Source organism: Tupaia chinensis, unplaced genomic scaffold, assembly GCF_000334495.1.
Source record: "Tupaia chinensis unplaced genomic scaffold, TupChi_1.0 Scaffold000667_1, whole genome shotgun sequence".
In the NCBI taxonomy this organism is placed as follows: domain Eukaryota; kingdom Metazoa; phylum Chordata; class Mammalia; order Scandentia; family Tupaiidae; genus Tupaia; species Tupaia belangeri.
The window spans coordinates 140363-157340 of NW_006160189.1; the positions used below are offsets into that span (position 1 = coordinate 140363).

General features: G+C 36.5%; 1 protein-coding gene across 1 annotated transcript in view; it reads right to left on the reverse strand.

Moving 5' to 3' along the window:
* Window positions 1-16978, reverse strand: part of ZFHX4 (zinc finger homeobox 4) — a 230495-nt gene that overhangs the window by 22901 nt on the left and 190616 nt on the right. The window contains exons 5-7 of the mRNA XM_014592159.2: window positions 16012-16080; window positions 6847-6963; window positions 29-76 (exon numbers count right to left, since the gene is read on the reverse strand). Coding sequence (XP_014447645.1) covers window positions 29-76; window positions 6847-6963; window positions 16012-16080 — 234 coding nt within the window. The remainder of the gene's footprint in view (window positions 1-28; window positions 77-6846; window positions 6964-16011; window positions 16081-16978) is intronic.

Sequence of the window (16978 nt, forward strand, 5' to 3'; positions counted from 1 at the left end):
TCTTCTTTAGCCAGCAGGTGTGGCGGGGTTCCCCCCGCCACACTGACTTTTAGCTCCTTCTCTGGTGTGATTATCCCTAATTCCCAGAAAAAAATAGAACGACTCAGTTTAAAAACACTTACAATGTCAAAATCAGAAAATTTATGTTTTTCAAAGAATTGGTACTCTACATACACAAAACAAACCAGACAAGCACTGTTAAGTGATGCTAATCTCAAAAGGCAAAAAGCACACGTCTTTTTGTCCAGCGACTAAGTGGACTTTATAAATATATTTTAAAATGTACTCCTCCTGTCTTGTGTTTAGATAACCCTCGGTGGCCTTGAAAGATTCATCAATAACATGTGCTCTCTGGTGTCTCAGAATGCCTTTATCACATTAAAGCAAATCTACTCCCGTTCACAAATGCTAACTTAGAAAATCATTATTTTTACCAATGTTACCTATCTCTTTTCTACAATTCTTAGGTGCTAAAAAGATTTCAAAATGTTGAGAAGAGCTGACGAGTCATTATTTAAACACTAAAACGGTCATATTTTGTCATAAATGGATTTAAATATTGAAAAGATTTAAAAATTAACTCTACATCACACATCTGCCCTCCCATTAGTGATGTACTCTTTGATGTACAAGGGGCTATCCACATAACATTATCATACACATTTTTAGAAATTTGCTACAATCCAATTGTTTATGAGGTTAATCCAAATCTTAAAGTGTTAAGCACGATTTCAAATTTTTGCCTCGACGCGCAATGAAATGTTTAGGAGCTTCACAGACATCAAAGAAAAAGAGTGCGATTCTAATTTCTCAATCTAACAGAAAATTCTTTCCAGCATCCATTTGCCCGATAATCTCCTCTGCGAGGCTGGATATTACAGCGACATTGGGTACGCATGTCACATGCATCTCACGACAAACACAAAACCTCATTTACCAGCCATTCCAATCTCATCATAGCACGGCATCATCTGACCTTTTTTCTGCTGTTTATTATGAGTATTTCTAATTTTAACTTTCAATTTTCACCATCTTCCAGTCAATTTGCAACTAAATTATTTCCAGGGTGAGGACACTATCACTGGACAACTGGGTGCAAATACATCTTGAAATGCAATGAAGCTAAACCATTGATTGCTATCAGACTCTGCGTAAATATATAGTCCCGGCGTAATCTGATTGTATGCTGTGCATGAAGATTTATCTTGATTCTTTTTCAATCCACACACGGTTCATATAAATGAACAAATTGCACCTCATTGCAAAATAACCCAGTTTTAATTTTAAACTAAGGTCAAGGATGTAATGAAAATAAAGTAAAAAAAGGGAACACAAAACTATATATTCTATTTCTACATTGGTTAGATAGACGTGCATTTTACCACATAAACAATTTCAGAAATTTCTAATCCAGAAAGAAATTTAAAAGTAAGAGTCATTCTAAGGACATCATAATTAAAATAGGGTTAACATGACACAATGACAATAATTTTATCCCATTGGGGTTTGTGGTAGACAAAAAAATTAGCACTAAGTTTTCAACAGATTATACTGATAATAATTCTCAGATTTATGAAAACTAAATTTTATTTGAATTAGTACATTTGTCCTTTATATGCAGGTGCCTTGGAGAAATTTAGATTCTTTCTGGATATTTAAAAAATAGTTTACATTTGTAGTTGAATGTACTTAAATTAGAAACAGACTGAAAATTTACACTGATTTACGCGTATCCAAGTATTCCATATCTAAAGATTTTTTTTTTAATGGAAGTGTTTCTCTTCTAATTAATTCTGGCATAGTAAAGAAATTTTTCTTTCTCAAAGCAACATATACTTGATGCTATTGTTTCACAAGGGTTAAAAACAAACATTGCAGGAAACAATATGATAATGAGTATTTGCAAACAACATTTACTGCTTAAAACTTAATTCCAAATTATATAAAATGGTAGCCATTTAAATCAGTAAATGTCTATCGGTTGTTTTCTCTTGGGAACTTTTTTCTTTAAGAGTTCCCCTTTAATAGTAAGAATGTTTCCTCAAGAGAATAATTCTATGCCATAGTCCTGTATTATTCCTTTGTGCAGATGGTGGAACTGGAGAAGAACCAATAATATGAGAGGATTCTGAAAAGGTTACAGCAAATGCTTATTAGGAAAAACGTGTGCCTGTATTTCTAATGGATTTGTACTAAAATAAATTCATACTTTCATTTCATTTTTCCACAAACTTTTTGAAGTACCTCATCATTGATCCAATTCCCTATGCTATCAAAGACTGTCACACACAAGTTTAAAAAGCATTTGCATGATTCTTTTTGCTTGCAGGCCCTTTCAAGCATGAGAAAGAGAATAAACCTTCGAGAAACTTCTAAACCTATTAAATGTATGACTATGGACTTATTTCCATAAGCATATATAATGCATGTTTTATTCTAATAGTAATAATATAAAGGATAAAAAAGGTATTTATTTCAAGGCTTGAAACATTGTACTAACCCTATACATTGTGTACACACTTGGTATCATTATTATAAATATATTAAGAATAGATTTTATGCCTATTAATATTCAATGAAAATATAAATAATTTTGAATTTAGTGATGGTATGTGTTGCATCAATAAGAGTTAAGTATTAGGGTCACTATCCCATGGCCATTGCAATAGCTGTTGGCTGTAGTGTTCAGCCAAATATATGCGTCAGCTACAATGTTTTTCTGGCTAATTAACTTAGTTAATTAAATCATGATTTTCATATAGGCTAGGAGCTTCATAAAACCCATTATATTGATATTTTAACTGAAAAGGAGGTTGTAAATAAAGACTAGACTCCCTGACTTTAGCTGGGCACTCCAGAAATGCATGCCATTGATAATAAGAAAAAGCTGAGAACACTGAGGTATAGTAACATGTGACAGAAATAGACTCTTGAATATGAAGCAGGTTGTCAGGATTACTAGTAAAAATGATGGAAGTAACATTTTATGCATATTTGCTTTTTATACGCAAAGAGATTCTGTTTTAGGTTTGAGATTCCTGATAAATTACAGGAAATCAACTCTGGTTTCTGTTTGTTGCATTGTATTACCCTGGAAAGGTCTACTATTAAATAAAAGGCCAATTAATTTTAGGAAGGTTTTGATAAGTTTTGTGATTATTCATAGTTTATGCCTGTAACTTTATTAGAAATAAACCTTGTTTACCTTCCTAAACCTCAAGAACTTTTTGAAATGGGATCATAATTAATTCTGTATTATTAAGGACACCACAATATTCTCAAAATACAATCTCATTTCAATGCATTTTAACTAAAAAATGAACTTTAATTACAAACAAGCACTGCCAAATAGATGAGCCAATGATTATCTGTCAGTTATGGGATTATTTAACTGACATGAGAATGCTAATACAAAAATGACATAATTCCCTTCAGTTCAGATGCTGCCTACTTACTAATTTTCAATCCTTAAAATACAGAAGGTTGTACATGGTTTATACTCATAACAAGTGAGGAAAATCTAATAACACCCATGTACTCAAAGTGATCCTGAAATAACAGTAACCCCAAATACAGAATTATTATTTATAAGTCAATGTATTTGATAAAGTTTGAATTCTGTAAAACTTGGCTATAACAGAGGATGCTATTCTACTCCAAATAATTCTAAATTATAATTACCAGTACAGTATTCTTTTTAATGAGACTAGAATGAAAGGATAATTTTAATTGCAATAATGAAGGTTAATTTCCATCTTTCCTCATGTTTACTCCCTTATTAAAAAGTGGTCCCCTTAGCCATGGCAGAGACATATTACATTTTCAATGCAAATGTATTAATCTGGATAAACTCCATATTAATTCTTGTACTGCACAGAGCTATAATTTGGATTATAATTAATCTAAAGTGGCACTAGATTTAAATGACAATATAAATGAGGCATTAGGAGGCTTTTCTATTATGAATGAATATTCAACAAATATAACTTGCATATTGCCAAATCTCATTTTGAAAGCTCTAGTCTCACAGATTAATGTCAGCAACACAGCACAACAGCTTATACAAACATAGTCCTCCTAACATGTGTTAATTCCTTCCTGTCTAAAAAATTGTATGTTAAAGTGGGGTCAAACAGTTTTCCCATCTAACATATTAAGATAGCTATTAATGTATAAGCTTGCTAGTATTTTTTGACATTTATAACTGACATAAGGGAAAAAATAAGTGTGCATGCATATATGTGGTTATTCAATCATTAGAAATATCTACAAGGAAAAAATTCCATGTAATAATTTTTTTAGCCTTATGAGTGTCAATCTAGAAAGTAGAAAACTTCATTTAAAGTCATATTAGTTGTCAATAACAAGAACTGTCTTAAAGGCTGGGAAGTTTCAAAGCTAAATATTTGCAATTGCTTTTAGTTGGTTCATGCTTAGAGACCATTTTAATCCCAATGGAAATATCTAGGAAGGCATTTCTATGACAATAAAATTGATTTAAATAATAACCATTTAATAATGGTCTGCATCTTCTCAGATACCCAAGTCCTGTCTGGATGGTACAATTAGGCAGTCAAGGAAGGACAATCATCCAGCTGTTGAGAAGTGACTGAGCCCATTACTTACGTAGAGCGCTAAGAGCTACTTGTGTCGATAGAACCCCTGCATCTGTGATATGCTCCAAGCAAGACTCTTTCCTCAATGGTAAGATGAGATGTATTTTCAAGGAAACCCTGGGATCCATTTTTTATAAGGTACTAGAGATTAGATATTCAAAACTTAGCATGATGTCATATGCCCAGGTATTACATGAGAACTCAAGGAACACTAATGTGGTATTTGTGTGTTTTATATACTCTTCTGAAGACAGGGAGGTATATATTCTGCAACGTATTTTGGTACTACCATGTGAAATACGGCCCCAATACAGACAGAATCCTGCCCTCTCTGAACCAGTTGAGCAGCTAGTCTTGATAAGATCCATCATAGAGACTGAATAAACTGACCACCTTGCTAAAGTCAATCCTTTTCAAATGAGGTCTAGATGGTGCTCTACTTGATATCAAGTGATCAGTAGGTACTTCAAAATCCTTGCCAGTAACCTCAGGAGCCAGTCCACATACATATAGCTATGGCATCTTTTACCATTGCTTTACATACAATACCAACCTTAGATACATGTGGTTTAAATGGAATTAAAACCACATTCCAGAAACAAATGCTTTTCTCACTGGACTCCTGAAAGAAATTTGTCATTGGACAGTGTGGGAGGCGGTCAAGAAGGGTAACCCTTCAAAATCATTTTTGCAAGGAACGCAACACCTAGACGTGCAAAGATTGAATTACAAATATAGGATAATTTAGGTTTAAATAAACTTGCATGTAAAAAATGATATTTTTTGCACAACCCAATATCTTCATAGTGAATACAAGCTTCTTTATATGCGGCTGTCACTGGAATTCAAGGAAAAGATAGATGACTACCTGAAACTAATAGGCTTGAACCCGTTTCAGCACTTCTTCTGCTTCAATGAGTCCAACATAATAAAACTAGGTATAGCGTGCAGCAAAAGTAGCCAATGTAATATTCATTGCGACCATAGATTTCCATCTCATACATACAAAGCATGGATGAAGTCATATATTTGCCAAATCAAACACAGAAAAAGCCTTAGGTATCCACACCAGATGCTGGCCTAGGGTTTGTTTGTGCACAAGTAAATGTCATGACACGAAGGTTTGTTTTCAAAGACAGTAGCTTTCATTACTGGGATTTGTCTATTCTAGAAGATCAAAATTACCCAGCACCTAATCCCTTTTCAATGATATTTCCTCTTTCTTAGGCTGAATCATCTGTAAACTTTTTCACTGGATTTTGTTTGAAATGCCTCAAATAGATGCCCTTAAAAAGGGCAAATTCCTGAGTGTAAGTTGTAAAAAAAAAAAAAAAAAAAGAGATAGGCAAGGAAAAATAGCATTTATTTTTAGGGTTACATGGTTTGGGGAGTGGTACATGTGATTGAATGACAAAATTCAAGTGATATCTAATCCTGTGCTTATGAAAAATTAATATGCCATCAGAGGAATCACAAGTATAGCTAAGATTAATGAAAGGCGCTTAAAAAATTACAAGCACACAAACTGATTTGATTAAAAAATAATCTCACTGGTCGTCCTGTAATATTCTTCAACTTATCCACATCTATTCTGTCAGATGGTTATGATTAAAAATAGGTCAATGGGAGGCTACTGATAGAAATCACATGCAAAATGCACATGCAGTGAATAGCAGTGGGAATGTTCAGACAAAAAGATGCCCTTAAAAAAGGGAAAATCCTGAGTGTAAATTGTAAAAAAAAAAAAAAAAAAAAGAGATAGGCAAGGAAAAATAGCATTTATTTTTAGGGTTACATGGTTTGGGGAGTGGTACATGTGATTGAATGACAAAATTCAAGTGATATCTAATCCTGTGCTTATGAAAAATTAATATGCCATCAGAGGAATCACAAGTATAGCTAAGATTAATGAAAGGCGCTTAAAAAATTACAAGCACACAAACTGATTTGATTAAAAAATAATCTCACTGGTCGTCCTGTAATATTCTTCAACTTATCCACATCTATTCTGTCAGATGGTTATGATTAAAAATAGGTCAATGGGAGGCTACTGATAGAAATCACATGCAAAATGCACATGCAGTGAATAGCAGTGGGAATGTTCAGACAGTTTAGAATGAATAAAAGCTTTTAATAAGCATTGCAGAGGGGTGGGGAGGGGGGTAAAGGAAGGGTTGATTGCAGGGAATGAGTGTATGGAAATGAAAGGTGAAAGATTCTAGCATCTTACCAGAGTCTTTATTAGAGTTTTTGCCTTCACTATTGTCTCTCTCACTTGTGTCTTTCTCATCCTCCTCAGCCACTGCTGTAGGCTTAATAGCTCCTTCCGCCTCCTCACTTTGTTCATCTGGGAAGAAAGGCAGACCAGTCAGTAGAACTGAAACACCCCCCCTCAAAGGCACACTAAAATAAATTAGGTGACCATGTAAAAACTATCATCTATGAATCGTCTGCAGATACTCCTACACAAAAGAGACATCAATTTACGCAAAAGTTCATATTAGATCATGCTGACTCTACCAGTGCAAATTTTCACCCAAAGCATTTCTTTTGTATCCATTGATACCAAGTCTATATTAATTTTTTTTTTTAAATGAAATCATTTGAGTTCAGTTTAAGCTGAAAAGACTTGAAAATCGGGTGTAAGACAATTCTGTAGTTTCAGAAGCAGCACCTTCTGCCATGGGCTTGGGTAGGTGTCAGAGCAAACCAGATTCTTAGAAAACATTCTTAGTGAAATAATGTGCTCACAACAGGTTAACCATAAGACAGGTGTTACTCCTGAGAGGAATTCTTTGGAATTTCACTAGAGTGAGAACTCGGCATTTCAGCGACATTGGAGTTTTTCTTTTCTACAGGGGGAGCTCGGCAGGGCATAGGACAGAACAAGGTATAGTTCTTCTATGACAACTGCATCACCCCACACCTCATTCACGGGTTCACACCAGCTAGATTACATGGAAATCCTCCTAGTAACTCAACCCTCTTTAATTATTCTGTAAATCTTAGCTATGCCACTGCTGGTGGATTAATCTGTTTACGCAGTTAGCCTCTATGCTGGGGCTGTGTAGCACTAATCCGTGAAAGGCCCACTGTTCTCTTTCATCCTGCGATCATTTGTCTCTCACTGCGCTGATGTCACATTTTAATGAATTTTTAGCAATCTGAGTAATGCCAGATAACCAGGCTTGCAACTCCCCACAGCATGGCATGCTGTTTTCATTGCAGCACGAAAAATAAAAATCATATTCCCCTGTTCAGGTAGGAATTACATAAATTAGCAGAAGAAGGTAAAATGGGATTTGAAGCACCAGGCTGCTCAATTTCATAAAATCTTTAATGACCATATAAATTAACCCTGGAAAGGCAAAAGGTCACCGACACACATTTGCATACACTCTTCTATTTGCTTTTGATAAGCAGAGCTTTTATGCAGAGAACATGATACAATTAACCCTTCAATAACCATACAAAACGCTGCTATGGACATTTTAAGTGTCAAGCATTAACTGAAAATTACACACTGAATAAAATTTTCATTGCAAATGCTACAGTGATTGAAAGGGGAAATCGTGGCCCTCTCCACACCCCATGTTTTATTAATAACATTCTGACAGCAGAATGAAATATCCACTGTCATATGTAGCAGCTGAGCACAAAAAAAAAAAAAAAAAATCTGTTTAGAGCCTCACTTGCCAGCCACAGTCATGCTCTGCAACTGGGTGAGCAGGAAAACAGCAGAGAGGGACACTCCTGGGCTCAATGGGAAACTCTAAAGCTAAAGAAAATACAAGGACATTTAATACATTCAGCATAAGAGTGTCTCAACTGTGAGTCTCAAAGGCACTATACCAATCCATGTATCCCATTTTTGCACTTTGCCTCTGCACAAGAGTGGAGAAGAGGCCCTTGTCGAAGAAGTCCGTCTTCTCAGGTCCAGGAGAAGCTCCCCTTTTAGGCAAGTGCATGCGCTCATTTGACTTGAAAAGAATCAACATTTCTTCAGGCTCTAGCTTGCTTTCTCTGGTCAGTGCTAATTACTGGTCAAATACAAGTTCTCTCCTCCCAGCATGAGGCCAGGCTAGTGGGTATGGTGGCCGAGCTGGGTCTGGGAGGTTGGACTGCTGAGATCATGACTGGATGGGGCTATGTCCCTGCCAAGTCCATACACATGATGTGAGATCTGGTGTCAGGCCTGCGACCTACGACAGCCCGTGGCAATTACTTTTCAACTCATCCTGAAGAAGGGATGTAAGACTTCTTTGAGTAGATTTACTGGACCTTTCCCCCAGGGCTGGAAAATGAAGTGTCAGAGTGCTACTGAGTGTCCTTATCTTGAGGGGACATAAAATTGTAAGGGCTATCGCAACTCACATTAATAAAACATGGTGTGTCAGGAGAAGAAAAAGAAAATTATGAAGGCACTAAAAGAAAAGCTGCAGTATAATCTGGGTCTCATCAGACAGATTTTGTAGGGTCCTCTTCCTCATTTTCTGGTATGTGTTTTAAGTGTGAGAGAAATTCCCAGACATGTTCTTCTATACATCACTGTGGTGTCTGACCTCAGCCTGACCCTGGCAACAGTTTGAGAAATCTGAATGTGAACAAAGCCTCTGTGTCGGCAGCAGGGAAAGATTGTGGGATAGACTCTTCCCATCAACTTAATCGCAAACAGCAGTTCTGAGGCCATAACTTTCCCCGGCTCCTCCAAGCCGCAACTCATAACCTTTAGAGGTGGATTTGCCTGCAATGCTTTGCCTCTGTGACTTTTTTCCTTCTCTTTGCGGGTTGTTCCTTTGAAGTAGGCAGGCAATTAGCTCTAATGCTCAAGCAATTCAGACCTGTTTTGTGGTTTAGAAGGCGAAAGCTGTTTATTACAGGTAGGCTCCTTGGAGCCATAGAACTTTACAAATTTTTAATCATGTAAAAAAATAATAATCAAAAGGTAACCTATACACACCATAAAGTTTCATATAAGTCAGAATAAAAGGCCACTTTCATTCTCAAAGAGAGTTTTAGAAATAAATTTGATGTTCATTATATAAATAAACTTTAAAGTCAGAGCATTAATATGGAAAAGCCAATTTTTTTTCCTAAACCTGTAGGTTAGAATATGCGGGCTAGATGAAGGAGTGGCTATATTCTCACTTTCAAGTACCATGTATCCTCAATTGAAAAATGCCATACTTTATAAGAAATACATAGGTGTGTAGAGATGTATATATGTCTATATGCACACACACACATATATATACACATGTGTACACTTATGTATAAATAGTGTGAGTATATATATATCACATTAAGTGTATTAAGGAGACATCTGAGAGCTGAGGGAAATATGCTATAGAAAATGGCAAAATAAACATTGCTTAAAAGTTGCTTTCATTCCCATCAACTAATATGCTTCCTGTAATACTAATGACAGTATTATAGCACTCCACAATACTGTTGCATTCACAAAATATGTACTTTTAACTATCCCTTCACCTCACGAAATGTGGAAAATACAATATCTATTTGTATGTTTAATTTTGTGACATGTATGTACTTATGTTTAAAATGTGCGTTAAGGTCCATTAGAACTTCCCAATTTTCAGATAAATGATAATACATCTTCATTTTTAAATATCTCAAAATAATAGAAGATAAAATGCTGTAGTTTTTATATTACAGAAGCATGACACAGTTAACTTCCCCTATTATTTTTAACATGCCCCAAATGACTATTGAATAAGTTACTAAAACTACCACTTATTTTCCTACAAAAATTAAAATACGTCATTTCAAAACAAGTCTGCTTCAGTGAAATCCCTCTAAGTACCAGCCAACTGTTCTTGTTCTCATTGTTTTAATAGTCAACCTCATTTAGGAGCTCTCTCTTATGAGTCTTCTAAGAAATTACTGCACACTTTTTAAACCCATGTCGTAATCATATGAAGAGGAAGCAGAGGATAGCAATTTAAGTATCTTTAATTTTATATGTTGAGCATCTCTCTCAAGACACCTGACAGGTGAGAATTCTTTCCCTGGTCTCCTCCAAGGTCTCCTAATCCAGTCTGTCGCCACCAAAACCCACTGTCCATATGAGCTACTTAAATCTGACTTCCTCACTTAAAACCTTTCAGTGACTCGCATCACTTACATAGACAAGCTCATTCTTCTGTACATGGCAAGGGTATATTCCAGGTACCTGGTCCTTATCTTCTACTCCAGGCTCATCTTTCTCCACTTTTTATCTAGCTCTTAATACTTGCAAACATTCTGCTCACACCTTGGGACATCAAAGTCACCTGGAAGACTTGTTAAAACACAGACTGAAGGCTGACCTGTATGTAGCCAAGTGGTCCAGGGAGCCAGATCCCATGTGGTGAGCAAGTTTCAAATCCCAATGCCATGGCTTAAAACACATATCCAGTATGTCCGCATGCCGCAACTCCCAATAAGATGGGCAAATGGAGGATAAGTAATTGTTGCATGACCATGTCTCATTGTGGGGCTGGAGTGCTTTCTTTCTTTCTCTCTCCCCCTCCATGTATGTGTGTTTGTGTGTGTGTGTGTGTGTGTGTGTGTGTCAGTCTCTTTCTGGTGAGTGCACACATCCTCTAGCAATTAAAAAGAAAAGAAAGAAAAAGAAAGAAAAAGAGGATTGCAGGACCCCATCTTTAGGATTTCTAATTTAGCATAATTTAGCTGGTCTAGAGTGAAACCTAGGAATCTGCATCTAACAAGTTGTCAAGTGATGCTGATACCTGGTCCAGGTCACATTTTGTATTTTGTCCAAGAATTGCCACAGGGCACATGTGCTTTCCAGAGAGGTAGAGAGATAAAGAGAGAAGGGAAGGAGGAAAGCACCCCCGGTAGAGTGTGATCATACCACAATCCCTCTTCCTCTGTCTCTCCCTCCTTTTGGAATATTGGGCACATATGCACACACGTGTTTTTCAAACCAAGGGGGCCAAGACTCAAACTATTTGGTTGGTCCTGTGGACTCTAGTTCCCTTAACCACCAAGTCGTGGGATCACCCTCAGGGCACATTTTGTAATCACCTTTCAAGAAATAGTCAACTATTTGTAATGTTTATAAATACTATGATATGTCCTTATCATATCTATTGTATTGTCAGAATAGTCATGATATATTTATCTGTTTTCTATGCAAAAATGCATGACGACTTTTCAAACGACCTAATACTATGACTTTCTTCACTGTGTAACTCCCTCTTGTCCTTTAAGCCCAGCTTGGGAAATATCACTTTCAACATTTGTAAAAATAAAGTTAATAAAATCTACTTTATAGGTTTTTTATGAGATAAATCAGTCAGCACAGAGCCTACCACAAAATAAGTATTAGACATTGATACCAGTGGGCCAGTTAGTGGCATGGTAGATAAGGCGGCTGGATCTCACATGGCTGACTGCACTGTTTGAGTGCAACAATGCTGAGGGGTGCTTTCTCATTTTCCCTCTCTTTTGCTCTTTCATTCTCTCTCTGGTGAGACATCTGGTGAGCACATGGCACTTTATAGCAAATTTAAAGAAAATTAAAAAAAATAACAATAGCTGTATTACTAGTAGTACTATTAATTATTTTCTTCTCCAAAAAATGTTCTTTGATCTTGAACAAGGATTAGTATTTCTTGGTATATTTTTTTTTTCTTTTCCATGTGCATTGATGTCTTAACAACTTAACTCTGCATGTAGAAATTTTCTGTGTATTACTTACTCATCCTAATATGGAAATCTTTTTCTGAAATAATGATTATTTGTCTCTTTGCCAAAAGCACCTAGAACTGTGCCTGGAATGTCATAGACAGTGAACATGTTAGTTGGAACATTGATTTGAATTGAAAGAGCAAAATTGGGGGAAGAAAAAGAAGGTCCAGATTCTATTCAATTTCCCTCTTTAATACATGTGAAAGTGTAGCCCAGTTGCAGTGGTTGAGTCGGTATGGGAGGCTTGGGTTCTATTCCTGGCCCAGTCTCAACAGGTCAGGTGCAGTGACACACAGCTGTGGTCTTAGCTAACTGGGAGGCTGGAAAAGGAGAATCACAACCAGGAGAAGCCATGTCAAAAATACTTATACTCCCCCACTCTTCTCTCTCTTTTTCTCTTTCTCTCTCTTTCTCATAGGCACCCTCTTTGTCATTAAAAAAAAAAAAAAATTGAGTATTAGTTTGGTTTGTTTTTGCTAGTCTTATTTGGGCTTTTTATTTATTGTGTTTTTACCCTATACTAAGAAGCATTCATTATTCAGCACTCTGCAGTCTGGCTTCTGTTAATACAAATTGCTGTTTTTAAATACACCAATGACTTTCATGCTGTAAAATCCAACGGTCACTTCTCCCTATCCTGCTTAACTTTCTTTGCTCGGTAGACATAACTACCCTCTTCTTGGAAAAATGTACTACTCTTAGATTTTATTGCATCAGACTATTATGGTTTTCATCCTCCCTCTCTGGAAGTTCCTTATGATCCTTTATTGGGGCCTCCCCCATTAAAAATCATCAAGATATTGGAGTGTCTCCAGCATTGGTACTAAGATCTCTTTTCTTTCTACATTATACCCCCCAAGATAATCTCATCCAGACCCATGGCTTTATATTTTATAACTTCACTTGAATGTCTAAAAGGCATATAAAACATAATATGCCCAGGACAGTGGTTTTAAACCCTCCCAACATACCTTACTTCTTTTTCCCCATCTTTACCATTTCAGTTAATAGTGACAGCATTCACCATGAGCAAAGTCATCCTTGATTCTTCTCTTTCTTTTTCATATGCACACTATCTTTCAGCCAGTCCCAACATTGTTAATTCCAAAATATTTGATATGTGCTGAATCCACCTATTTCTTCAAATTTCCACTTCTAGTACTCTTGATCTCTGATCTATATTCCTAAAACAGTCTCATAAGCAGTAAGATTTGCTCTTGCTTTCTTATAATTTATTCTGTGCATCTAAACAAAATCAAGCCATGTTCCTGCTTCAGCCTTGTCATAGCTTACTATTTCACTTAAATAATGTATCAACTCTTTCCTGTGGTTGACACGACTTGGCCCTTGCTTACTTTTCCGACTACACCTTATGCTGCTTTCTTCCTCATGTACTCATTTTCCTCCATGTTAGCCTTCTTTCTCTTCCCGGAATATGACCCACTTCTTCCCATCTCTGTCAGGAATACATTTCCAGGACTCTCTGTATAAATGGCTACTCATTATTCAGGACTCAGCTCACCTGTCGTTTACTTAGTGACCACCACTTTCAAAGTAGCTCATCTCCTGTCACATAAATGGGGTCCTTAGACTTTAGCAAAAAAACACTGGCACCTAGAGGGCTTGTTAAGTTGCGATTGCTGGATCCCACTCCCAATGTCTCCCAATTCAATAATCCTAGAGAAGGGCCCCAGAATTTGCATTCCTTCAAGTTACCAGGTTGTGCCAATGCTGCTAGTAAGGAGACCACAGCTGGAGGACCTCTGTTGCATCACTTCTTTCACTTCTTTTATCACACGTATTGTCATCTTAAAATACATGTATTTGTTTAGAAATATTACCTAAAATGAGGGACCTCATCGTTCTTATTTGTAACAAGCCCAGTAGTTCTTGGCACATGGAAGGCAATCACTAATATTTTGAGCCAAAATAATGATTTCTAGTTTTGTTATTTGGGTATCTAGATCTATGGCATGATGTATTCAACTGGGGTAGAGAAAACAGGGGAAGACATGATTTTTCAGAAAGGAGAGTTAAATTTGTATTGGGCTTTCAATAGAACATCTAGATGAAAATATCCATACAGCATGTGAATAAGTACATCTAATTTCTCAAAGAGACTGAGATAGAAATATAGATTTCAGTATCTTTAAAAAAATAAATAACTAAAGGAGACCAGCAGGTGGCATAATGGTTAAGGCACTAAACTCCCACATAGGTGACCACGGTTTGAGTTCTGGACCTGGAGCTTGACACACATGTCAGGTGTGTATGTATGGGTACTTAAATCCCTAGAGGAAGTGGAAGTGAAGGAATTGTGACATGGCCATTCCCTCTGGGGGCTGATTTCTTGCCTTCTGTCTCTGGTTTTCTTTTATTTTCTAGTGAGCACACATACCCTGAGCAAAAATCTCTCTCTCTCTCTCTCTCTTTATATATATATATATATGTGTGTGTGTGTGTGTGTGTGTGTGTGTATGTATTTATATGTGTGTGCATATATACACAGACAAAAAAAGAACTCTTAAAACTAAATAGAAAAAAAAAAGAAAGAAAAGAAATCCAGTTAAAACACGGGCCAAAGACGTTAAAACACAATACCAAAGAAGATGTTCCACAACACATGTCATCAGAGAAAGGCAAACTAAAACAATAATACACCTCTACACATCTATTAGAAGGGCCAAAATCTAGAACACTGACAGCACCAAATGTTGATGAGGATGAGGAGCAACAAGAACTCTCATTCATTACTGGTAGGAATGGAAAATGCAAAATGCCACTTAGGAAGACAGTTTGGCAGTTTCTTACAAAACTAAACAAACCCATACCATATAAACAAACAATTGTGCTCCTTGCTACTTATTCAAAGGAGCTAAAAATTTGTGTGCACACAAAATCTTGTACACACATATTTATAGTCTCTCTATTCATAATTACAAAACTTGGCAGCAACCAAAATTTCCTTCACTAGGTGAATGGATAAATAAACTCTCATATATAAAGACAATGAAATGCTATTCAAGACAAAAAGGAAAAGAGCTATCAGGCCACAAAAAAAGTATCGAGAAAATTTAAATGCATAGTACTATGTGAAAGAAGTCAATCTGAAAAGAATCTAATACGTATGGTAGATTTCAACTCTATGGCATTCTGGCAGTAGAGACAGTAAAGGGTCAGTTTTTCAGATATATAAGGAAAACAGTGAGTAGGTGGATCACAAAAGAATTTAGGACAGTGAAACTATTCTGCATGATGTTGTCCAAACCCATAAAATGTGCAACACCAAGAGTGAACCCTAATGTAAATTCTTGTCTTTGTGTGACAATGATCTGTCAGTGTAGGTTCATCGATGGGGACAAATGTTCTGATCAGGGGTGCAGGGATGGTAATAATGAGAGAGGACATGCATGTGTGGGGGCAGGGAGATATATGGGAAATCTGTACCTGACTCTAAATTTTTCTGTGAACTAAAACTGCTCTAAAAATAACATCACTTTTCATATGCTTTCAAATATTGGCTATGGTATTATTTTGTTTTGTTACATATTTGTATAAGGGATCTGATTAGATCTAATTGAGCAGTTTCCCGAGAACCTTTATTACTTAAATTATGAGAATAACAAATATACCTCCTTGAAGACAAAGCGAGATTTCAAGAAGAAATAGAAATAATTACCTGAGGTTGCTCTCAATGGCTGCTCTGTAAGATCATCTTCACAGGTCCTGGCTCCCAAAGAGGCAGTTTCTGCAGAGAACATCAGAGTGAAAGGCAGTCAGCATGCAGTATCCAGCTCTCATTCATAACCAGTATCACAAGAATCCCAAATTCACTGCAGAAAAGATGTGTCAGATGGAGCTCAGGTGAGTCTCTAGCACACCTTACATCTTAGTGAGCTGCAGTGGGCATAATGAGTCCAGAGTGTGGTAAGTTTGTATTTCATTCTTCATAATTGGCAGCCAAAAAACAAAACAAAACACACAGTATGATAAAAAATGAAGAAACAAAAAGCTCATTCTCATTTTTACCTTTTGGCTATTTAGGCAAGCCTATTTTATATTTTATGTGTTAATAGTGATGATGGGGGACCAACAGATGGCATAATGGTTACATCGCTGGACTCACACATAGTCAATTGTGGTTTGAGTCCTGGACCTGGTGGCTTGAAACGCACTCCAGGCACATGTGTGTGCATACCCAAAATCCTGAGAGGAGAATGGAAGAGAAGAGATTGTGGTGTGGCCATCCCCCCTGGGGCGTGATTTCTCACTTTCTGTCTCTCTCTGTCTCTCCAGTGAGTACATGTACTCTAGAGCAAAAATCTCTTAAAAAAAATAGTGATAATGGCACACTACATGAAGAGCAGATTTTTACTTCTTTGACAAGGTACAAAAAATTAAAAAAGAAAAAAGAAAACATTATATGACACAAATGTGATATAAGGCCAAAGCAAGCATCGGGCACTTAAGAGGGAAACATGAAGAGTAAGTCCCAGTCATCAGGTTAATCCACATCTTTATTTTCACCTTTTATTTGAGTTCCAGAGCAGAAGTACCAATAACATTTTGGTTTGCAGAACTCAACCCTAAACACAAATAATTATTTTCACCTAACTGCAGTCTTCCTTCTCTGTTTCCTATTGTAG